The sequence below is a fragment of the Cynara cardunculus genome (assembly GCF_001531365.2).
Source record: "Cynara cardunculus var. scolymus isolate 2C chromosome LG 1, CcrdV1, whole genome shotgun sequence".
NCBI classification, from domain to species: domain Eukaryota; kingdom Viridiplantae; phylum Streptophyta; class Magnoliopsida; order Asterales; family Asteraceae; genus Cynara; species Cynara cardunculus.
The window spans coordinates 14,147,657-14,173,381 of NC_037528.1; the positions used below are offsets into that span (position 1 = coordinate 14,147,657).

A 25,725-nucleotide genomic window follows, 5' to 3' on the forward strand; every position below is an offset into this window, starting at 1 on the left:
GTTATTTTGATTAATTTTCAATTAAAAAAAAATCAAAAAACAGGCATAGAAAAAAAAAGGTCAAAATACATGTCAACTCTATCAAGAGGCAGAGGGTATGCTGAAGTTGGCAATGAATCAGCATCCATTGTACATAGGATTAGGAAGCAACCAATCTATTCTCATTTTGTTCCCATTTTTATATTATTTAATATAATTTAATTAATACTTATAATTAAACCTATCTATTTTCGAACAAAAAACCAATACTTTCCACACCCAGTATATAATATGTCGTTCTGGATGTATTGCATATTGCTCGTACGTGCAATTGTCGATGATTTTGATTCTTTTATAACTGTAAGTAATTTTGAAATTATATTATATGGATTTACTTTTATTTAGTCTATAAAATGCAGGTATCCCAACATTCTCATATTCAAAGCAGTATTAATCTTTGTGATCATAAATTATGCTTATTCTAGATTTAAGAAATTAAGATTAAAGAATTTTAATGGATAAAAATATAGCAAGTGTTGATGTTAGTGGAGCATATGATTCTAGGTATGAATATGGATAAAAGGTGAGCACCAATATTGGTTGAAATAAGTTGTAGCATGTTTGGTTTTTAAGTCCCTCTTTGTCAATAACCATGAGTTATATCATATACCAAAATAGCATATTTTATGTTACTTATTTTGGAATAAGAGCTTAGGTTTTTTATAATTAAATTATATATATATATATATATATATATATATTTGCCATACTTTTTTTTCTAAAAGTTCAAAAAACCTACCACAAATGTTGATTCAGCAGTTGAAAAAACCACTATTTTAAGTCTGTATTTATTTCTACCCCTACCATATATGTGTTTTACATTTCGTAGAAAATCTTCGGCTAACCTGGCCTCCTTTGTCCCTCGGGACCAACAAGGGGTAGTACAAGAATATTCACATGTTGTCCATCGAATTGTAGTCTGCAACTCGCCTGCATGAAGCCGGAATCACTAGTAAGATATTGTTTTCATCTTCAATCATAAAAGAAACTCCGTTAGAAAATTGTGTTATCCCTTCTGGTTTTAGCCCTTTACACTAGTTGGTTGCTAATCCCCATTTGGCATGAAAGCCCAACATACGATACCAGAAAGGATAGGCTCGATATTTCAACAACAATGGTTGTTGCAACCTCCTGCGAATTGAATCAAATGAATCCATACTTTATCATGTTAATCGTAAAACAATATATACACGATACCCACTACTAAACAATGATGAAGATTATGTATGCTTCATCTTTGTACACATGACTCGTTGCACAATGTATAACAGTAGGAGGAGGAGGAGCATCCCAAATGGGTGGGGTGGGGTTGCTCCATGCGTTGAAATAAAGGAAGACATATTCTAAAACCCTTTTTGAACAAACGGTTTCCAGTAATACCAATTTCATATGGTTTCAAGTAACAACAACTTCATACGGTTTAAATTATTTGGTTTTGTTTGTGGACACAAAAAAACTAATCAATAACTTTTTAATTATGTATGTTTTGTTTATGGTTACGTTTAATGGTTAAAGGGTCATTTTTCGTTATTTAAGTCATTATTCGACACCAAAAACAAACACTAATAGTTTTAATTTATACATGTATAAAAAAAAGGTTAAAAGAAGGAAAAATAAATAAACAACTACTAAAAATTAACTTCTACAAAAGTCATACCTTCTGTTGCACATAGTCGGGATTTTGTCGACCTTGTATAAAACCTATATAGATTTTACAAACTAGTAAACAAAATACGTATCAACCTTTTTACGCAAATTTTACAAACTAATCCACAAAGAAATAGACCATGTTGTAGAAAATGAGTTAATTGTGATCAAATAACAACATATTTTAATTTTAATTTACTCCAATCAATATATGTCATTATTTTATACAGAATAGCAACATATGTTAAATGTTGTCACACACACATATATATATAGAGAGAGAGAGGGGTAGAGGTAAGTTCATACGAAAATGATACATATTTAAAAAAATAAGAAAATGATCAAATTATGTACAAAATCATATGTGATTTTACATTAACGGCCAAAAAAGTATGCGGGCAACCCTATGGCCGTGTGACAAGGTCGCATGAATAACATGTGATTTTGTACGTGATGTTAGTGTAAAATACATGTGATTTGATCATTCTTTTATTTTTCTTAAATATGTACAACTTTTGGATCAATCATAATCGAAAATCAACACTAATGCGAAGTACCAATATGCACCAAATCAATTCACGTGAAAAGTGCAATTCAAGAGACTAAAAATGATCAAAGATCCAGATCTCTTCTTACGCTTCTCCCCATAACTTTCATTCTCACACGATCACTAGTCTCTCTCTCTCTCTCTCTCTATATATATATATATATATAGAGAGAGAGAGAGAGAGAGAGGGGTAATTAAATAAAAACCGCCCTCATTTGTGTAAACCGTGCAAACCACCTTCATCCGTCGATTTCATTGTTTAATCTTATGAAATTTTTTCATGAAATTGTTTAATCTTGTGAAATTATTTCATATAATACTTTTTTTGATCAAGTTGTTTCATATATGGTTGTGAAATTGTTTMATATAATACTTAATGAAACTGTTTCATGTATTTCTMTAAAATTAATGAAACTGTTTCAWRTATTTYTCTAAAAATTAAAATAATGAAGATGATAATATCTATGATTAACACCCTCCACAATAAAAATGATTAATCAACCTCTCATAATTACAAAAAAATGAACAAAATGAAAAATTATGATTGGTTGAATGAGGTTTGCACGGTTTGTACAAATTGAGTGGTTTGCATTTGATCGCTCCCCTATATATATATATATATATATATATATATATTGGGTTCCGGTGAAAATAGAAGTTATAATGAGAAAGGTAAGAAGAGATCTCCACAATTAGATCGGTCATAATTGAAGATTAACGATAATGAGATGCATCGAAATGCACTAGATCAATTATCGTGAGCAGCGTAATTCATGTGGTGGAAGTGAGATTAAAAGTTATCAAAGATTCGTATCTCTTTTTACGCTTCTCATCTTAACTATTATTCTCACACGATCTTCCGGTTGTGTTGTGTGTGTTTATATGTATATATAGGGGAGGTTTCATGTATAAACCAAACAATTCTAACAAGTCATACAAACCAATCTTTTTCGTCTATCTAGTCTAATAAACATTCAATTCTAGTGTGTTTTCTAATCCAAAATCAGATCATAATTAATGAATATTACTATCTTCTATATACATCTCAACAATAATTAATGAGTCATGATAATTGTCTATAAATACCTCAACTGTTTCCTAATATAAATATTGATTATGGTTTGTAAGAACTAACATGTTCTGTATTTGAAACCACCCTATATATTTGTTTGTTTGGTGAAATAAAAAGAATTTAGAGTTAATTACGTTTATTAACCACGTGGCTTTTGGAAAACCTTCGATTTTGTCCTTATATTTTAAATTTACAAATATTTCATTGTGGTTTTGATTTTGCTTATAGTTTGGTTCTTGACCATAACATGGGTCTGTTAAGTGATCCTATGTACTGTGAATGTGAGGATAATTTGATCATTTCATTTATTTTTATTAAATTGTTTATTGTACAAGTTTGGACTGTATTGGAAAAAATTAATGAACTCCTTCGAGCAACGTCCCCATCTCTAGCGAATCCTCCCCTCCCTGCCATCTCCCTCCTGCATCAATTCATCGCCCCCATTCTCCATCACCATTTCAAACACCCACTTCACTAACGTTCATACACCATTTAAATCTCCCTTTACATAAACTTGTTTGGCAGGGAACCATTTGAATTTGTGTGATATGTTAAGAGGATTAAAATTGGAGCGAAGACTGCTTAAACTTAAGTACGCATCGTAAGCCATATACGGTAACAACTTCTCTAATCTCCTCCGACCATTTACCCTAGGTTCTTTGGTTGACGCCACCATGGTGCTAAGTAAAGTGAGATAGGAGTGAAGAAGAGGGTTAAACTTATATGCAACACGTTTGTACATTTGTAAAAGGGGTAAAATGACCAAATTATCCTCACATGAGAAACATATAAGAGCATTTAAAGAATCTAGTCAACGGTGTGTCAGAAAGATCGAAATCAAACTCAAAACTATACACAAAATCTCCTAATTATGAAATTTTAAGCATGATATCCAAAGTTTTCCGAAATCATAATGTGATTAACCAAAAAAATTATTACATAAAACATTTATGTGTAAAAATATGGAAGAAAAGCATAAGATGATGAGAAGAGGCAATGCCAAGTCCATCACATCAGCCAAGGTATCAAAGACTTAAAAACACTTATTTATGCTTTGTACCCTCTCTAAAAAGAAGGAATCAATTATGATGATTAGAAGGTTGCTTACATTTACACCAACTATTTTTTTCTCAAAATACTAACATATACTTCAATTTAATTTAAAAAAAACAAATATTATATATATATATATATATATATTATTTTTGTTTTATAAAGGGTAAATTGTATGGAAAAATAACGTACTTTAACTAATTCTTATTTTGGGTAACGTACTTTCAAAACTTTCAAGATGTAAAATTTCAAACATATAGGTACGTGGATGGTAACCAGTTGAAGCATTAACCAGTTAACATGATAATGTGGCGAGTAATGTGGTATCCGGTTAATGCTTTAACAAATAATATTGAGTTGGATACCACATCAGCATGGTAACCAGTTAATGTTTTAACCGATTACCAGAGTACTTAAATGTTTAAAGTTTTACATTTTAAGTACCAAAATGAAAGTTTTAAAAATACCTTATTCAAAATAAGAATCAAATCAAAGTACGTTACTTTTTTATGCAACTTACTCATTTATAAATACATTATGAAACATGGGATAGGATATTATTGATAATGAATATGTTTTATCTCATGTTTGATACGATATATATCTAATACAAAAAGTGATAAACTATTTTACAAAAAGGTAATTTAGTTCTCATGAGAACTTTTTTTTTTCTTTTCAATTTTCTATGTTTTTTATGTTGTGAAATAAAGTGGGGGAAAATATTTAAAGGAAATTATATATAAAATTATTTAAATATTTATTTAACATTTTCAATTAGTTATTATTCATATAGTAAATCTTCTTTTTGTGTCATAACTTTATCAAACACTAAACATAGGACTAGTTTTGTCAAATCTAGATTTATCATTTTTTTTTTAAAGGCAAAAGAAAGGACAAGGAAGAGAGCTTTGACATGGCCATCACCCTCACCAAACCAACCACTATATTAAAACAAAACAAATCCAGCAAGAAGTTAGATACAAGAAAAATACAAAGATACCAAAAACATGAGGGGCAAAAAGACGAAACCAAGACATCCCCTTACAAAACCAATGTAAAAAAAAAACCTATCCCAAACAGACGGGATGACTAAATCAATACAACTAAATAAAATAGGGAGAGGAAGACCAAACATCCCAATTAAGATAGAATTTACGATTTATGTTTCCCATCCAAAGCTTCGAGACATTTTGAACACAAGGGAATGGATCTTCACCTTTTTTCTTAGTTTTCACCCCATCCTCAGCATGAAGAATTTCGTTCCGCCACTTCCAAAGATGCCAAAGAGCCACAGCGCAAACTGATAAAAAAATCATACCAACCTTGCGAAGAAATCCTACTTGTTTGATCAGCATTTTAAAATCAGCCACCGATGAAAGTCGTAGAGCTTTAAGATCCCACCAATCCCAAATTTTCCTCCAAAGAATGTTTGCCACCGAACAAGAAAATAAACAGTGATCCATTGTTTCGACACATTTTTCACACATGATGCACTCCAAAGACTTTAACTGAATCCCTCTCTTTGATAGATTAAATCTTACGGGAATAGCCTCTTTAAGAAAACGCCAAATGAAAATGTTTACCTTCTTCGGAATTAAAGTGCTCCAAAAACATGGATCGTTGCTTTCACCATTCGAATCAGCTAGCTCTTGGATTAACTTTGACATGTGGTTTACCGTGAAAATCCCTCTCTTGTGCCAATTCCAAGACCACACATCCTCGCCCGAAGTATTAAAACGTGTTTGAGAGAGTTGTCTTTTTAAAGCTAGAAGATCATCTAAGCTTCTTCCTCTAACCGTTGTATTCCAGTTCCAAGAACCAGACCAAGAACCATTAACATAGGTCCATCTATCTTTGAAGACGGCGTTTTTATCCCTTTCCAAAGCATAAAGTCTAGGGAATATATCTTTCAGCTTTGACCCTTGACCAATGCTTGCATCTTTCCAAAAGAGAGAGTTAGACTCTAGATTTATCATATGTTATTTTTTTTATTAACCTGGATATCCAATTCGCTATGCGGGTCGACTAATCCCATGACGACCACCTGTTTTGCAGATAGTCCGAAGTCACTACATTTGAACCTCTGTGGCCACAAGGGGATTTTTATTCCTCCTTAGATTTGAACCTCTGTGGCCACAAGTGGATTTTTATTTCTCCTTAGATTTGAACTTGAGACCTCCTGGTACTTTTTAATCTTTGGAGTCAAGCTCAAACCAATCAAGCACCACCCTTATTGTTCATAAGTTAAATTTATGCATCAACACAAGCTAATCATGATATAAAAATTAACATTTTAATTATAATTAATAGATCATCGGTTTAAATCTTTCAAAATTACTGAAATTTTCTTAATTATTCTTCAAAGTCCCATAAAATTATTAGTCAAAATACAAACAATAAGATATGAACATCTACGACTTATATAAATTACTACTTTTTGCTATTTTAATTAAAATATTTGTAAAATCAAAGTTGAATTTTTTATGATGAAATCAGTATCCTTTTACACTTTCTTTTTTCAAATTAAAAAAAGTCTACATCAAAAACAACAAAACAAATCTTTACTAATTTATCATATTTTTATTTATTTACTTTTTTATACTTTTAACAACTGATTTGTGATATTTATAAGTTAAAAGTGAAACAAAAGTCATGACATATGTATATACATATCATTTGCAAAAATGGGTTGTATTTCTTTCCTTTGTAAACATAACCTTAACTTGTTTCGCCCTTCTATACACGGCGATAGCTATTTTATCGGGTCCAATCCAACCCAATTTTGACGTAAAACAAATACAAGTATACAACTTAATTACCTAATTGTTTTTGAAAATATCATTCAGGGGTTGTTTATTTACTTCTTAATAGTTTCATTAAGAGACAACTTCTGAATTGCTAAGAGTTGAATCTTGTTTGACAAAAAAAAAGTCTGCCTCCTAATAGTTCTAAAACACTTTGAATGATTTTGTATCGTGAGTCTTCCTTAACCATTCAGTGCATTAATTTCATAGTAAACAATTACCAAACAATTACATTTCATTTTGCATTATATCATAAGAGCCTCTTAATCATTCTAACTACTTAATAATTCTGCACAAAACCATTCAACAACTGCCAAACAGTTCCTCAGAGAGTTTTAGAGTCGTTAAGAGACATATTTTTTTTTTTTTTTTTCAAACAAGATTCACCTCTTAACGATTCAGAGACTGTCTTTTAATGAAATTATTAAGAGCAAACAAACAACATCTTAATTGAAAAGATTAACTACAATATTAATTAGATTAAAGGAAGTACGATGTAAATGATTATGAAGAATTAATTTGATGTATCCAAAATAGTATGACTAAAAACTTGTGCCCCAAAAAGAAGACAGGACAAGGAAGCAACCAATGAGAACTCGACAACACATCTGTCTTAAACCACTCTGGTTTTAGATCCCTTTCTTAAACAACTGTTCCCCCTCCTCTTCTCTTTCTTCCTTATTCCTTCTACGTATTTCAACACTAATTATAATATACGAAACTCAAAATTTTAATTTATTTTAATATAAATTTACTAAATTTGTTTGTTATGGTTTAAAAACTGATATAAAAAACGTAAAAATACTGTGAGAAAGTAGAAAAATTCAATTATTGAGAGTATATATTTGAATTTGTTGCAAAATAAGTGTAAAATAATAACAGTTTTATTTATAAATGGTTAGGAAAGAGATAAAGAGGGTATGATAAGGAGGCTAATAATATAATGCATACACCAAAATAGAAAGAATGCTACAGAAAAACATTCTACTGTGTCTTGGTGGGTCGTCTTCTTCTTAGATCGTCTTTTTCGCTCCAAAAGCAGCAGGTTCTATTTAGGGTTTTACCCAAAAAAGATCGATGGGAAGAGGAAGGGTGCAGTTGAAACGGATCGAGAACAAGATTAGCAGACAAGTGACATTCTCAAAGAGACGAACAGGTTTGCTCAAGAAAGCTCATGAGATCTCTGTCTTATGCGATGCTGATGTTGCTCTCATCGTTTTTTCCACAAAAGGAAAGCTCTTTGAGTACTCTACTCACTCCAGGTAAACCTTATCTTCTTCCTCCTATTTTATCAGTTTAAAATACATGCACAAGGTTAAGGTTAAAGGGTTTTTCATTGCTTGAGATCGATCGGTTTATAAGTAATAAAATTGATTTTCCGTATCTATGTATATATATATATATATACATACATACGTGTCTGTATGTATATGTCAAGATTTCAAGTTCTCTTGTTCTTGATTTTACTTCGTTTGTTCTTGATTTTACATACGTGTCTGTATGTATATGTCAAGATTTCAAGTTCTCTTGTTCTTGATTTTACTTCGTTTGTTCTTGATTTTACATACGTGTCTGTATGTATATGTCAAGATTTTTAAGTCCTAAATTCGAGATTTTTTGGGTCAAACCCTCTTGATCTTGTGTGGTTTCTTGGATTTTGTTTCTCTTTTTGTTGGGTTATTCTGACACAAAAATCCTTTGAGTTTTCTTCTCTTTCTCTCTCTCTCTCCTTCCTCCTGCATGCACCTATTTTTATATACATATGTATATGAACTCACACATCATAATATATTACCATATGTGGTCTTACCATGAAACCCCTTTGCTTGGATTTTATTATTTATTTTTTTCTGGGTCGTATACTGTTTTATTTGCTCGAAATTGTTTCTGAAAAAGCTTAATTTTGACTAGTTGTGTAAGAAGTAAACCAAAGCGCATGTCATGTTGGAAATCTCAGAGTTTTCTTGAGCTGTGCGCGACGTACCAGCTGCTTAAATTGCTATCTATCACATCCTTAATATTATTATCGTACTAAAATTATATTCTTCACACAGATGAAGTAAATACTTAGGAAACACTACTTTGTTCGTACATAAACAAAACAACACAACCTGGTACTCACAAAACTAAAGGTTCAAAAGTTGACTAGCTTAGCTGTTAAGTTGAGTGGTGATGATCTAGTTTTACAGATTTCTATATGTTCAGGCCTAGATTATTGGTGTCTGCCATAAGTTTCATTCAGCTACCAATACATCAATTAAGGTCAAGTCTTTGTATAGTACCTAATCTTGGTCATGTTGTAGTCTGCAATGGTTCCCATAGCCTGGTATCTGGTGCTGGATTTTGGGGTTCATTGTGACTTAAAAATTTGTCTTTTGGTTCTATACAGTTTCATCAGAGTTTGTTCATCTTCTTCTCTTTTAAGCTCAATTGTGCAGGAATTAGTTAGGGCTTCACCAAACCTCTACAGATTGAGTCTATATGGTGATTTAGATGTACCCATATCATGTGAAATTGATTGCAAGAAGGTGTTGGCACAAAACCCCTTTTCATGCCCATTTGATACGCAACAAAGAAGGAATTTCTTTCACCAAATTTGAATATTAATTAGTTATCATTATCAATGGAGAAGGTTACATCAAAGGTTAGCATTAATTAAAGTAAAATAAGTATTGAAATTACTTCTCTTGCAAATAATGTTCATAAAAATTGAAGATGCCATTTTTGTTCGTTTCGTTTTTGAAGACGAAAATACACACAAACAAGGCTTGAATTTGCAGCGATGATTCAAGTGGTCGGTCGTTTATACTGTTTTGTGTCAACTTCAGACATTACTCACTCACTCAGTCTTTCTTCATTTAGAATATATTCTTGAACCATTTTATCAAACACAGTTACTCTCTAATCTGGAGTATTAGATGCAAATAATGTCGTTTTTTCTGTAAATTATGGCTTATAGATATATTTTAGCATGACCCTCGGTTATATATTTGGTCTCGAATTTGTTATATATGTTTCGGTTAGTTTTAATCTTGACATTAGTATTACTTCAAATTATATGATCAACATTGAAATTTCAAGTTCATTTGAGGATTTATATGTTCAAATTGATCATACTCAGGATGTTAGAATTCTTGGTGTGTCGTTTCGATCACTTAGACACGTTCTATGGATCATGTATCATATACACTTTATTTTCAAATACAATATTTCGACCCTTGATAAGCCTTGGTTGCACGAAATATATATGTATTGAGATAATCTAAATCTCATTCTCGTTTTTTAGGTGGAAACTCGAGTATTCAACCTTAAGATTGTCCTATGTTATGTATATATATATTTGAGAACCACAGTTTACAAACCCGTGAGAACCGATTTAAAAATAATCTTTTACATGATTTTTTTTCCATCAAATGTTAGGATTTAAAATATTGCTTCAGATATATTTGTATCACAATGTGATGGTCTCACATGTATTTGTTTCACTATGTGGATATTTTTTACCTGTACTTTTTGTTTCACTATGTGAATGTTTTTTACATGTATTTTTTGTTTTACCGAGTGAACTAAAAAAAGCTTCGTGTGTAATTTTTTCACAAGGTGAACACCAACATATGTGAAATAATATTTAAATCATACATTTTGATGAAAAAAATGTAAAAGAACATTTCAACATCGGTTATCACGGGTTTGTAAACTTTTTGTGGTTCTAATTTGATTATATATGGAGGTTCAAACGAGAACAGTAACAAAATAAGATAATACAAAAAACGTTCAAATCACATGCAAAATAACATGTGATTTTACACTAACAACCAATGTAAGGGTGTGCGAGCGACATCGCCTGCGACTTAAAGTCGTGTGAATTACATGTGATTTTATACGTGATTTTAATGTAAAATCACATGTGATTCTAGTGTAAAATCACATGTGATTCAGCTGTTTTCTTATTCTCTTATTTTATTATTGTTCTCGTATCAACCTGACTCTCTTTCTCTCTCTCTCTTTATATATATATATATATATATATATGTGTGTGTGTGTGTGTGTGTGTTGGGGGGGGGGAGTTAGGATCACGTGAGGCCCGTGAGACCACAAAATAACATTGAAATTTCACAATAGAAAATTGTGAAGACACAAAAATTTCTGAACATTTACAACAAAAACAATGTTTACTTCACCGTATTTTGTTGTGAAAGTTTAGTGTTATCACGAAAACAGTCTGGACTCACATAATACCAAGTGTATATATATATTGTTTATGTGTAATTTTTACAGTAGTCAATAGAGGTATGGGTGGTTACAGAAAAGATTAAAACTGTGACTGCTATCAACAACAGATGGTCATCAGTTGGTTTACCAATTAATGGTGCAGCAGATGAAGCTGCCGATAATGTTGACGGTTATGAAGTAATGAGCTATCAGCTCATACTGACACTAATGCCTTTGTTTCAACTGCCTCTAATCCCTATTAGATACAATTGGCACTGTCACTGAAGTAAATCGTGAAGGACGTAGAGAGAGTAATTCATTATATATCGTTCTGGGACCACCGTGGAACCCCGCCAAGGTCCCTTCCCCTAGAACACCGCTAGGGGTTGCCACCCCCTTGTCTTAATGGTCAACCCTAAATCTTCATATATCTCAAATCAATATCAATTACACAAAAATGCTTGATCATAGGACTGGGTTTAAGGTTTCTATGTAAACCTTGGCACTGATTTAATTTCAAATCGTAATATTCAAAGTAAATGATGTCTTTCCAAAACTTCCGTAATGTTTATCAAGAAGATAGTTTTTTGTTTTGTTTTAGGATTGTTTGTATATGGTATTATCAACCTAAACCAATGCCTATAACTTGATCACATCTCTTGTTGGTTCTTCAAGCACATGCATGGTTAAGCACTTTTTATAACTCATACATATGTCTGTAGAAAGTCAGATGTTTTTGAGCATCATCATCAATAACATCATATCACCCGTGAAGAATAGTCGGGTCTCTTACAATTACTTGTTATTGAAAAAGACTCGGATAATTTGTTTATGTCCTTAGAGATAGATAATAAGCATAGTAGAGTGGAGATTGCAAGAAAACTGGCAAAGAGAATCCTAATCTAAATGGCATAACCATCTCCAGAGTGCCAAAAAATGTGTTACTCCTAGTCTTGTTCTGTGTGATGATGTTATTGGAGCTTATTGAACCTATGAGGTTTTACGAAATGAGACGGATCGTATGGGCATACTGACTTAGGGGATGTTTGACAATTACTGAATGATTTGGTGCAGAATGATTAAGAGGCTCTCATGATATAGTGTAAAATGAAATATAATTGTTTGGTAATTGTGTATGATGAAATTAAGGCTCTTAATGGTTAAAGGAGATCCATGATACAAAATCATTCAGATGGTTTTAAAACCATTAAGAGACAGACTTATTTTTTTGCCAAACAAGATTCACCTTTTAACGTTCAGTAGTTAGCTCTTAATGGAACTATTAGGAGGTAAACAAACAACCCCTTAATAAGAGACGGGAATGAGCAAAATGATCTGATGAGAGACATCGGCATGCCATTTGTTGTATAGTCTCAACTCGTCTAACTTGGAATATGGAAAAGGCTATTTGAGGAGGGAGTCGATATTATTCACAACATTCATTATGCCCTTTAATGGTAGTTATTTACATTTTCCGATTATTAATAAAATAATATAATTATCTGTAGGAAATGCGATAATGTAAATTAGGGTAAGGAGCCAATGTAGGGAACGCATTGGGACCCAACTAGGGTCGGCCAATCTAATGATCTCTAATTCTAGTTAGCTAATATGAGTATGCGTTCTAAACCTCTTTGTCCGTATTATAGCTTAACTAACAACTCCATAATTCTCGTGTGAATCAAAGTAGCCTCATGATTTCACTAAAATGATCAATAACCCTTAAACGTTAGGGCCATCAGGATTGGTTTTAGTACATGCAAATTGGTCCAAACACCCACTACAGACCTCCTGAAAAACGTATCTTGAAGTGAAGAAAGATTGGTACCGACCTCTTGTTTATAAAGAAAACGGTGGTCGGTTTTGAAGATAGTTCCTCAGGTGTAGCAAGAGAGTTTGACCTCCCAACTTAACACTAGCTGGTTAATTTAAGCTCTTATTGCCTCGATCGTTAAGCCTAGAATTATAGGACCTTCTATGAAAATCACTTTTATAAACTGACGCTCTAATATTTTTATAATGTTTTACAGAGATATGGTCTTTAACACTAGAGATACCAAAAGCATCACATGTAAATGAATGTTGTATTTGGGGACAAATTTGATCACGGGAAACCAGCCGTACACGTAGCGTTTGGTTCGCAGACATGATTGGACTGGACCGGATAAAACTGGATAAGACAAGATGGTAGGACTGGACGGGACGGGACTAAACAAGTGTTTGTCTAATGTTTAATACGACTAAGATTGGACAAGACAAAACTAGACAAGTTGCCTCCAAAGATTATTTGATGATTTTATATATCATATAATAATTATTATTATCACAAATAAAAAGTAAATAATTTAATTTATAAACATTTTTACACAATTTTCATATACATAAATACATATATACATATACAATAGTACCAAATTTGAATGAAAAAAATTGATAATTGATGGTAATTTGAAAAAATCCAATTCATAGAATAGAGAAATTATGTTTTATTTTGTTTGGAAGATCCTTACCAATTGGCGAAAGCATGGTGAAGATTGTTGCAACAACAATGGTTGTGGAGGTAGATTCATTTGTGATTGGAGGATGGTGGTGGTTGTGGAGGACATGAAGATGGTAGATAATGGTAATGGTGGCGGTCAACAGCAGTAGAGGAGGCAGTTATAGATGATATGGTGGAGGTAGTGGTGGTGGTCAACAGCAGTAGAGGAGGCAGTTATAGATGATATGGTGGAGGTAGTGGTGGTGGTCAACAGCAGTAGAGGAGGCAGTTATAGATGATATGGTGGAGGTAGTGGTGGTGGTGAGCAACGGTGGTGGTAGTCGACGGTGGAGGTGGAGGTGGTGTTTGTTATGGTAGTCGTAGCCAATGATGGTGTCTGACGGAGTTAGTGCATGGTAGCCGGTGGCTGTGGTGGGCAGTGATAATGGTAGTCGATGGTGGAGGTGAGGTGGTCGATGGTCAATGGTCAATGGTGGTTGTGAAGGTGGTTGTTGTAGTAGAGGAGAAGGTGGCCAATGGTGGTAGTGGTGGTGGTCGATGGTCAACAGTGGTTGTGGAGGTGACGATAGACGGTGGTGGTCGATGGTTATGGAGGAGGAGGTGGAGGTGGAGGTGGCCGAGCTATTAGTGGTGGCGGTGGCCGCGACTAGCGGTGGTGACCACTAAAACAAATATCATATGTTAAGTTTATATATCAAACGAGGGTTTAGTAATATTTTAGCTTCTGTCTTATTCTTGTCCCATTTTGTTCCACCTATTTTCGTGGAAGAAGAAAAAGTTTTTCTGTCCCACATAGTCTCACCTTGTCCTAGTTTCTGTCCATGTCCCATGTTGCATCAAATATGGGACATGGAGTTCTTGTCTTATCCCATGTCATGCCAAACTTGGGACAGTGAGCTTTCTCCTGTCCTATCTTGTCTTGTCTCATGTACCAAATGCAACTACTTGGAACCCGTCTCCATAGACATCAATGTGAGGGGGTATTTTTTGGCTCACTCAGCGATGGATGCTAGCAGGGGTGGGATCGAATCTAGACGTGTCTTATATTTAGACAAATTCGTCTCATCCCTTTGCCAACTGAGAAATTAAAGTGCTACTTGTTCCAAATAGTATCAAAACATTAGTTCTAGCAGATCGGTTAATTTAGGTACCTTAAATATATAGGACCTCGTTACTCTCGTAGAAACCACAATTGTTGAATCGTTTTGCTGCGACGTTCATAAATGGTTCAAAATATTTAAGCTAACAGCTTGTAGTTGTAGTTTATCCTAAAGGTTATAGACTCAGCTTTCATGTTTTTTAAGAAGGTTGTTTATCATAATTTGTATTTAATCAACAGCAAAAACTGTTGAAAAATATGTGATCATGTGTATAGACTGTGACTGTTGTTCAGTTGAAACATGTAGTATGGAGACAATTCTTGAGAGGTATGAAAGGTATTCGTATGCAGAGAAGTTGCTTACTGCTCCTGAAACCGAAACACAGGTACGTACGATCATCATATCCATGCTACGCATGAATATATGTAATTTCTGTCATCATCGTTGCGGTCATCATGAAAACAACCTCTCTACTATTTGGGATAGATGACGGTTTTGCATAAATCTCACCCTCGGACGATCCATATTGTCCCTACCATGCATTAGATGAACCTGCATCCTAATTAATTGTCTAATTCTCGTATATGTTCTTGAGAATGTGTGCGTGTACAGGCAAGCTGGACTCTTGAATCCTCCAAGCTTAAGGCAAAGATTGAAGTTCTTGAAAAAAACATAAGGTTAGTTGTTAAGAACCATCAAATAGGATTTAACTGACATATTCTTGGCTAGTAATTAATGAATTAACCACCAAATGGTGTGATCTGATTATATATATAATCATGTATGTATAGGCACTATGTTGGGGAAGATCTGGAGCAATTAAGCCTTAGGGAGCTTCAAAATGTGGAACAACAACTCGAGACCGCCCTTAAGCGAATACGAACAAAAAAGGTAACTGGGTCAGATCTTCTACACAAAATATATGAACCTGACCCTATACATATATAGACCATCTCACAATACCCTTTATAATTTATGCAGAACCAGGTCATGCACGAGTCCATCTCCGAGCTCCATAAAAAGGTAACCTGTAATCTCACCTTGAAACGGTTCGAGTCATGGAAACAACTTGCTTACGAGATGCAACGGATCATATCAGAATAGCATAAGTGTTTGATGAACTGAAAACACATACATTGACAAATCTTTCTGTCTTTATGTTGTAGGAGAAGGCGTTGCAAGAGCGAAACAATTCACTCTCGAAGAAGGTATAACTTGATCTGTAATTCTTTACCATCGAAAATTGTTCTCCCAATTAAATTAGACGACTTCTAATTTCTGAACTGGGAACAGTTGAAAGAGAACGAGAAGAAAAGTACTAGTGAGCAACAAGATGCAATGTTACCGCCACATTCATTTCCTTCTCTTGCAAACAGCAGGTAATTCATTACAACGTCTCCATATCTGTCTCTTTAATTCATGTGCATTTGAATTGAAGGATTCTTTTATAACGATTTCTATGATTTGAAACTTTTGAAGTGGACCATTCATCGGAGCAGCCATGAGGGAGGAGGAATCAGCTCAAGCCCATCATGTCTCCTCTTCAATGATGCCGTTGTGGATGATCCGCCATATTAACCAATAAATTAAAAGTACTAAATTAAGGTGTTTGATCCATCCATCTCCAGCTGTACGGACGTCAAGGGTGTTTATAAACTGGGACTGTGTTTATTATCCTGTTCAAGTTTGGATTTGCTGCATGCTACCTACATACATACATACATATATATATATATATATGACCTAATCAAGATTCTGTCATATTCTATATGTGAAAACGCTGAGAATTTGTATTACCAATTTGGAAAATGCATTATGACCTAAATGATGACGATAATAATCTCTCTGTGTTACTGTGTTTACGCAAAGATGTGGGGTGGAAGTGCATTTGATAGTGTTTAGATGCGATAATATATCAGCATCCCTATCCTCTTGTATGAAAAATGAGTAGTCTTAACGGATATATGTATAGAGAGATTCATATTGGATTCAGATATCGTGTCTATCTACATATAATGGCGTGGATTAGATGTGTTGAATCGGGTTCAAACGAGAACGGTGAACAAATAACGGAACACGAGAACGGTGAAATCAAATGGTGATTTCGTGAGACCTAGTGCATTCATTGTCTTTTTTGTAATCACATTTATTTTCACTACAAAACATGTAATTTAGTTATTTTCGTATTTTTTTATTTTGACATTATAATATTTGTTCTCTTTTAATCCTACATGAACAAACGTATAAAATAATTTTATTATATAGAAGTTATTTAAGGTATTTATTTAAAATTCTAATTTTATATATTTGTGATTTTAATATGATTTAATTTTTTATTTAAAAAATATTTTTCACTTAAAATAAGTGTATCTAGTTTTATACTTTTTTTTAAGTAATATATTTTTAAAATTATATTTTTTTGTCAAAATCATATGTAATTCATAATTAATTAATTTTTTTCAAATGTTTTTTAAATCGTATATGATTTAAAAAATAATTATTTAAATTAAATATTGAAAAAAAAATGATGAAAAAAAATAGAATCACATGTGATGTGTAGCAAAACATATTTAAAATGTATAAGATCACATGTATTTCAAAACATAATTCATAATTTACATATATCACGTATGATGTTGTAAATACTTACATTTCTTTTCTATTATGATTAATATCATATATGAAAGATTGACAAAAATTAACGATTCTTTTTTAGAACAAAAAACATCGATCAATTGTGAATATCACATATAATTTTTGACGAAAATTATAAAAAACTATTAAATAAACTACTTCAATAAAAATAAATATTTTGAATGAAAAACTAAATCACACTAATTTTAAATGTTGTAAAAAAAATAATAATAAAAATAATCATGTTTAAATCATGAAAATTATAAAAAAAAATATGAATAAATACCATAATCAAATTTATTAAATAATCTTTATATAAATAAATGATTTTTCATATATAACTTGTATACATGTCTTTTTGGATGATTTGAAAAAAAAAAATTTATTTAATCCTCCCTATATATATAATTTGTGACATCCAATATGATTCATCTACTTTAATTAAATTTTTTTCTATTATATTGATTTTTTTTTGCATCAATAAAAAATAATTTTTATCACGGTAATTTGAATTTTTTTTAAAAATGTTCAATTTGATATTTGAATTAAAAAAACGATATTTGAAATGAAAGATAGATTTTATTGCATTAATTTTTGGAAAAATAAATAAATTTTAGTTATTTTTCTATAATTATTTTGCAAGTTGGTTCCCCAAAATATGAATCGGTTGCAAGTTGGTTCCCTAAAATGATGATTTTGGAAGTTGGTTCCCCAAAATAGGAATCAGGTGCAAGTTGGTTCCCCAAAATGACGATTTTGAAAGTTGGTTCCCCAAAATAGGAATCAGGTGCAAGTTGGTTCCCCAAAATGACGATTTTGAAAGTTGGTTCCCCAAAATATGAATTAGGTAAAAGTTGGTTGCATTTTGGTGCAATTATCCCTAAAAAATACAACTCATAAAAGTATTTTAATTAATTTTATCCCCCATAAACAGACAAGAAATCTATAAAAATCAAATAATCCCTAATAAAGCATTAACTAATTGTTAACAATGTGTATCAAGTCCTTACACAATATTTTTAAAAATCTGTAGTTCTTTTTTATTTTTTGTTGTTGGTGTTGTTATGTCACATTGCGTTTACAAGTTGATCAAAACGTGTAATAAAAAAAGTAAATGTAATATTTAATTGAAACGGTATATTTAATAGTTGTTCAAATCGTGATATAAGTGTTCCCATGGAAAGGAAAGAGGAGAGAAAGAAAAGAGGAAAATGAGAGACATTTGAAAAATACTCATAATTCCCTCGTCATTTTACCATAATTATAGAAATCATTAATGTAACCCTTGATTTAAGATATTGTATGGTTAATATTGGATCTCACATATGCCACAGAAATACTTGGTTGACCTTTGAATGCAGATTGGGATACGTTTTCTTTGAAGTATATAATAATTATATACGACAAATGAAATCACCATTCCTTCTCATTTTTGGTGGGGTTTTAACTATTGACCTTTTGAAATATTGAATTTTACTGATAATCTGAACACCACTAAATCAAAAATCCTTTTGGTTAGGGATACGTTTGTTCTTTTACATGTGTCTGCATATTAGCTTACGTTCTTTTAAGATTTTACGAATGCAAGAGTGTTTTAACACAAGTTGTTTAAAAATAGACATGACTAAAAATTGGTCTCGTACTAGGTCCAAATTGGTCATGGTCCAAAAAAAAGGCACCCAAATTGGTCACGGTCCAAGAAAGACAGGTCATAACAGTCCTAAGTTCGATTTTAGTCCAAGAAAGACAAGACATAAGCCCATAACAGGTCATACTTGTCCCTGTCCCGATCCCGGCCAAGAAAGACAAGTGATAACCGGGCTAGACCTTGTTTTTTGGGAAATTTTGTAACCAGACTGAAATTGTCAGGCCGTAAAAGATTCCTTGGTGCCGTCTAGACCATGCCGAGTTTGGCCATCTCCATTTAACATCATCTCGTATTCATATCCTTTACTAGCCCATCTTCGAAGGCATACAAGCCCACAACCGACTCTGATGTGCGTGCTCTATAACAATCTTTCAAAGTATGAGTATTTAAAAACTCAACCAATGCGGAAAATCCAATCCAACCCAATGCAAAATAATTCAATCTGAAGTAACTCGATGTTTAATTGAGTTGTAATACCTTCAACCCGATCGACACAACCTATGAGCACCCCTAGTTCAAAGAAGTTAACGATCCTTGGGAAGCAGCCATAACAACCAATTCCATAAATCCAAAAGAAGCACAAGACTGGACCTATACAGAAGCATACGATGACACACATTACCATTTCATGGTTCCTTTGTAAGGGAAAAAAATAATGTTTTTAAAGGATGTCACCTTATAGTTCTGTTAGGTGCCTTTTTGTTTTCTTTTGAAACTGAACTCTTGACACAAGTCTTTAATGCCTCCGTTGTTAAACGTTGTTACCTTTGTACAAAAGATCTGGGTTCGAATCCAATTTTGTCACAATTCTTAATTTTCAGCTTATATTTGGTGTTATTTTATTTACCTCGGGTGTTCTTAAAGAAATCTGTAGACGGGTTTCTTTAGATTTCTATTTATAGTCGAATTGTCCTGATACTTAGAAAAAAATTCTAGATTCACCTATGAATGAAAAAAAGATCTTTCAACACTTCACAAATGAATCTACTTTTTTGATGTATGATATAAAGAGCCTCAATCGGATTCAAGGACGGACCACTTATGATATAATAAGAATATTAGAGAGAGATCTACCACATTTATGATGATCAACAGACGTTTCTGCATCTTCTTAAAGACAAATGCTGAACAATGTTAAAGTACAACATTAAGGACTGAAGACAACAGAAAGCTATTTGTGCTAGATATGTATATCTACATAGTATCAGTATCAATCAACTATGTAACATTATCTTAATTCTGTCTATATAACACAACAGGAGTCTCTTTTCTTGGTTCAACAGTCACAGATTCCACCATCAGGGAGATCTTCCCTACAATCACAAAGAAATGGTTCAGCACACAGTTTCTTGTTACGATATAGTATCGAAATGGCTTATTTACTAGACAACGCCCCAAAAGAAGCATTAGAAAAAACCCAAATTTATCAAACATTCCAAGAAGATACTAGAACCCCAAATGAACTATCACCCGAAATGGCAACAGACCAGAGAAAAACTTTTTATCACCAAGCAACTGATGATACATTGACTTTAGTGGTCAAATAGGTCATGACTCGAATGTAAAGAAGGGTATAAGATATATATATATATATATATATATATATATGTGTGTGTGTGTGTGTGTGTGTGTACCTTAGCCTCTCACAAAGGCGGACCAAAGCATCAGAACCAGTTCGATATGCAACATCTTCAATCATAGAAGCATTCCATGGTGTCACACAGTCTGCAAGCCTAAACTCACACAACTCCTTCAAAGAACAAGCATCTGTCAGTACAGCAGAATGGCCTCCACCAGCTGCCAGCTTTCTTACTTCTCCAACACACCTGTTTCCAACAATGCTTCTATCAGAATACAGTTTCAAACTCCAAAAAGATTATGGCATCAGCTTACAGGTCAAGATCAGGGTCAAAGGAGAGAGAGAGAGAGAGGGGTTGTATACCAGTCAACAGGAGATGGGTACCAAGCATAAGTGCACTTCTGATTAGCTGCTTGGCCATAGCTATTATAACCCCATCCATGGATTCTACCATCTTGAGTGCAGACTAGCGTATGACAATGTCCACATGCAACCTGTTTTACACCAGATGGTAGAACCAAAACAGGCATGTTACGGAAAATGCCTCCAGATTCACTAGCGACACATGAAAAGAATCCGGTCTGCGGGCCAAGTCCTAGCTGGCCAGCTTGACCACCACCCCATGCATATAGAGCTCCTTTTGTAGTCACGGCACACGTGTGCACACCACCTGATGCAACATCTTTCACGAATATCCCATTAAGTGCAACCACACGCCGTGGTATCAGCTCCTTATCACCTGATTGAAGAGAATAATGCCCAAGCTGACCCATGTTTCCCAATCCCCAAGTGTAGCTGCAATAAATTAGAATTACAAGTTCAAAAATGAGAATCAGAGAGTGAAATACAACCATTCTCCCCAAAAAAGAGTCCACTTCTGACCTTTGATATAGTCAAATGAGTTGCTATTTAACTTCAACATCAGCTATGCTTATTTTCTAAGTGATTAGCATTTCAATCCATTATATCTGGTACTTTTTTTTTAAACAAACCACTTACTTGCTAGAACACAAAAAGTAAATAAACAAAATCACAAAAAAAAAAAAAACTCAAAACAAATTACTCCAATTGCCAACTAAGTGTTATTATGCTGTTTTTTAGTCATTATGGTGATTCTTCACCCGCTTTATGCTAATCAGAGTGTCTTCTTTTACATCCTGTTCTTTGTTTAAAGACAAAAGGTCAGGGTGTGATATGCTGATCTATCATTATTATTTTCTTGGACTGAAAACATTTGATGATTACAAATAATATATAGGATGTAACCAATTAAAGAATTAAAAGATGATTGCTCCAAATTTGGATTTGTAAAAAGATTAGGTGCAAGTCTCTAGAACCAAAATAAGTGGATTCTTTTCTGGAGAGAAAATGGAGGAATTGTAAGAACCAAATAGCAAAAAGAAAGAAAATGGCTAGGTTGTGATCAAAATATGACTAGATGTGAGGTTGCCTTGATATAGCTTGTGACCTCCAAGCAAAATCCGCTTGTGTCTAGACCCTATCTTCATCAACAAAAGGTCCATTTCTAATGCACTTACACCTCTCCATCCTCTGATATGGCTGCCGAATGGTACTCGCCACATGAAACTTGAGTAATCTTTACAAGCTCAGGGGCTTCCTCAAGAAACTTAGCATATGCATTTATAACACGAGCCTTCTGAAGGCCTTCACAAGTAACACCTCTCCCAAGCTGACCATATTCATTGTAGCCTAGTTTATCACAGTGTAATAACTTTCACATGTACATATATTTCAAAGAGAATTAACAATCAGAAGTTAAAAAAAGTTAAAGGTATTTATACCCCAAGCTTGCAGCAGACCATCCTCTGATAGTGCCACAACATGCACAGCCCCACATGACACTTGACGAATAATCTGAATCGTTTAATATATATCTCAGAATGCAGTATTAAAGTATTATAACGCATTCATGTTTGTCAAGATGTCACGACATAATGATAAGACAAACATAATGTTAAATATATTCTTACTGTATTAGGAGAAAAGGCACCCCAGAATACACGAGGATAGTTAGATCCCTGAAAAATATTTAAGGAAATTGAGTTACAATTTACGAACACAACAAAAAGAATGATAATAGAGTGATTGAGATTTTGAACAATTTTTGTTGCATATTAACCACCATCATCACCAAAATGCTAAAAGATGGTGGTTTTTGCAATTTTGCAAAAACGATGATCGATTCGTCATGAAAAGTCCTTGTTTGAACAGTCATTCACTCAATGGTTATGTGATCCATCTAAATAGTTAGGAAGAACACGGACCTGATTTTGTCCCCAAACCCAAAGTCTTCTAGTAGAGATTGTTCCATCGTTGTCACGTGGCTCTGCAATAGCAGCAGTACAATGTGCTCCACAAGACACGGATATCACATGCTCATTTTGCAATTGCTTCAGTTTTTTAGGATGTTTTCTACTTGTTTCAGTGCCATCTCCCAACTGACCAAACTCATTTGCCCCTGAACAACATATGACCATAATTAAGCCAAGTCTACCACAAATCAATGTCTAACTGAATTCTTTGATAAGAACGCAAAAATGACTATTGGATAACACTTCAACGGAAGGGGTGGGAATAATCTGACCCCAAATAAAGAGGGACCCATCAGAGGCCACGGCTGCAGTATGTTCTCGACCACAAGCCAAATCCAACCAGCGTGAATTGGCTCCGGCTGGACACCCAAAAAGGTCTGGTGGAAGCTGTTTTGGGATCCTCAAGTTCTGCTCTTTACATTTTCGACCAGTTTGTCCAGATTGATTATAACCCCAAACATAAAGTGCACTTTTGGTTGGGGCGAGCACAGGTCGCGTTTCTCCAAATATTTCATCAATAGCCATTTACTCACACCCTCTGATAAACCTAACCATGAAGAGAAATCAGTATGCCCTTTGATTTTACAATCAAGAATTACCCAATATCCCTCTTTCACAACCTCAAGAATATGTATTCCCATTTTCTTGTCAATTGGAATCAAATCAAACCAAAAATACGAAGAAAAACCTAAAACCCAAAATAACACTTGAAAAAGATCAAAATATCAACCAATCGTCCCCAAAAAAGATGGGTATTACCTCCAAGGGTTTCACCGTAAATATCTCAAGCTTTCTTAATCCAACAAGAAACCAGTAAAGAACCCTAAATTGGGCTCGATCAAGATGAAATCTGAACCAAGAGAAATCAAATTACTTTTGGTAATTGATTAATGACGGAAAAGTAAACAAGTGGCAAGCTATTTCACCTTGGATTTCTTGAAGAATCTTAAAGAAAATCTTGAAGAAGAGCAATTAAATGCGTAAGTTGCAGATTATATAAGCAAGAGGAACGAAATTACCTTTGGCAGGGGAAGATCAATTGTGGATACGATTTGATCTTTCGAACAAAAATAGAAATAGTTGGGTTGTCGTAGATTGATTGTTGAAGCTCCGAGGACCTTGGGGAATAAACGGTTTAATGGATTCGGTGTTCTTGTCACTGATCGGAAAAATGTGTGCCGTTCGACTCCATAGAATCTCCGAGACCCCCTTTGGATTTGATCATATTTAAATTCACCCCTCCCTATTATACTTTCATTTTAACCCCTTCATATTATATATTACTACCACTTCAGCCCCTCCTTTTTCTTAAACCAATCAAAACAAGTCATAATAAATCAATTTAACACAACTTAATCAGCAACGTACATCAATGAATACAACATGGTTTTTTTTAAATGTTTATGTTGTATATTTTCCATTTTATCTATGAATCGTCGTTTTATGATATTTTCCTATATAGAAGAATTGTTGTGAATTGATTTCATATTAAAGAAAGAATCGAGACAACTCTCTCTAAGGAACTCGGCAAAATAGCCTCTGTAACTTCAGCAGAAGGGGTGCCCCTACCTTCTTTCACTCTATCTCGAAGAGTAACTAGGACCAATTTAGTAAAAAGGGTTTATTTTCTATTTTTTTTTCTAAATTTAGAAAAAGGATTAAAAAGAGCCCATTCATGGAGATCGTTTAAAGTATAATATCAAAGTGTTAAGCATGTCATCAACGTTCATTTTGAGTAAGGATCGAACTCTCCATAAGATTCATAGCTGTGATCAAGGGTTCAAGTTCATGGGTCTCATTCTTTTTATTATTATTATTATTATTGCTAACCTTTCTTCCCATTTTGTGCATCTTTATTGTATATGTGCAACTTTTTTTATTACTAATAATCCTTTCTTCTCATGTTGTGCATGTTTGTTATAAATAATTTTTAAATGTACAAGACATTAGAAATAGATTGGTGGTTTTTATGAAATTAGTCCCTAAATTTCATTTATTACAGAAGGACTCATCATATGTATTTTGTAACGAACCAACATATGATGAGTCATGTTTATGCAATAAATGAGGTATAGGGATTAATTTTGCAAGAATCACCAAACTACAAAGTCCAAATCCTTAATCAACTCTAAAAATTTATTAGTAGATCATTTTCGAAAAAACATAAAAAAGAAAATCGGATGATCTTATATTGCTATATTTTGTGGGTTTCGAATATTTATAATATTATTATTTGTCCCCCAAGGGATTCGATATTCGTGTTCCGCCACAGGAACCCCCCCCCCCCCCCCCCGGGGAAGTATTTGATACATATGTTTGTTAATAACTGTTGCTAGGGGTGCTAAAGAACTCGACTAATCAGCAACTCAACACGAAATAACCTAACTTGAAACAACCCGATGTCTAATCAAGTTATAAAATTTTCAAACTGTATGTATTGAGTTGGAATAGGGTTACGGTGATTTGAACCCAATTTTCTACTTCTTTTTCCACCAATCTGATATCCTTTTATTTTTTTAGATTTAATATCATTGTTAAGTTTGTGCTAATATGTACA

At 33.4% G+C, this 25,725-nt stretch overlaps 2 protein-coding genes across 6 annotated transcripts; one reads left to right on the plus strand and one right to left on the minus strand.

Annotated features, from left to right (window-relative positions):
- The first annotated feature begins 8,228 nt into the window (after nucleotides 1-8,228).
- Nucleotides 8,229-16,566, plus strand: LOC112501902 (truncated transcription factor CAULIFLOWER A-like). Its single transcript, XM_025105670.1, has 8 exons — nucleotides 8,229-8,424; nucleotides 15,281-15,359; nucleotides 15,587-15,651; nucleotides 15,766-15,865; nucleotides 15,956-15,997; nucleotides 16,141-16,182; nucleotides 16,268-16,353; nucleotides 16,454-16,566. The coding sequence occupies exons 1-8, from the start codon at nucleotides 8,240-8,242 to the stop codon at nucleotides 16,557-16,559; spliced, it is 705 nt and encodes a 234-aa protein (XP_024961438.1). The 5' UTR covers nucleotides 8,229-8,239; the 3' UTR covers nucleotides 16,560-16,566.
- Nucleotides 16,567-20,340: 3,774 nt separating this feature from the next.
- LOC112501875 (ultraviolet-B receptor UVR8) lies at nucleotides 20,341-24,350 on the minus strand. 5 transcript variants are annotated; one of them, XM_025105626.1, is made up of 10 exons: nucleotides 24,188-24,350; nucleotides 23,928-24,018; nucleotides 23,441-23,715; nucleotides 23,121-23,314; nucleotides 22,827-22,874; nucleotides 22,638-22,710; nucleotides 22,374-22,545; nucleotides 21,199-21,630; nucleotides 20,891-21,082; nucleotides 20,341-20,569 (listed from the first exon to the last, which is right to left on the minus strand). In XM_025105626.1, exons 3-10 carry the CDS (start codon nucleotides 23,691-23,693, stop codon nucleotides 20,533-20,535), a joined length of 1,401 nt encoding a protein of 466 aa, XP_024961394.1. In that variant the 5' UTR covers nucleotides 23,694-23,715; nucleotides 23,928-24,018; nucleotides 24,188-24,350; the 3' UTR covers nucleotides 20,341-20,532. The 5 variants fall into 5 exon arrangements, with proteins under 5 accessions (XP_024961394.1, XP_024961419.1, XP_024961411.1 ...); XM_025105651.1 differs by having other exon boundaries at nucleotides 23,441-23,706; nucleotides 24,188-24,334; XM_025105643.1 differs by having other exon boundaries at nucleotides 24,095-24,334.
- Nucleotides 24,351-25,725: the final 1,375 nt, after the last annotated feature.

Bases quoted from the DNA above. Each gene is read 5' to 3' on its own strand.
- LOC112501902 (XM_025105670.1), top strand. From the start codon at position 8,240: ATGGGAAGAGGAAGGGTGCAGTTGAAACGGATCGAGAACAAGATTAGC. The intron at 15,998-16,140 runs GTAACCTGTAAT...TTTATGTTGTAG, and splicing joins TCTCCGAGCTCCATAAAAAG to GAGAAGGCGTTGCAAGAGCG. The intron at 16,183-16,267 runs GTATAACTTGAT...AACTGGGAACAG, and splicing joins ACAATTCACTCTCGAAGAAG to TTGAAAGAGAACGAGAAGAA.
- LOC112501875 (XM_025105626.1), bottom strand. From the start codon at position 23,693: ATGGCTATTGATGAAATATTTGGAGAAACGCGACCTGTGCTCGCCCCA. The intron at 22,875-23,120 runs GTCCGTGTTCTT...AATATTTTTCAG, and splicing joins GGGTTTGGGGACAAAATCAG to GGATCTAACTATCCTCGTGT. The intron at 22,546-22,637 runs GTATAAATACCT...GTGATAAACTAG, and splicing joins TGGTCTGCTGCAAGCTTGGG to GCTACAATGAATATGGTCAG.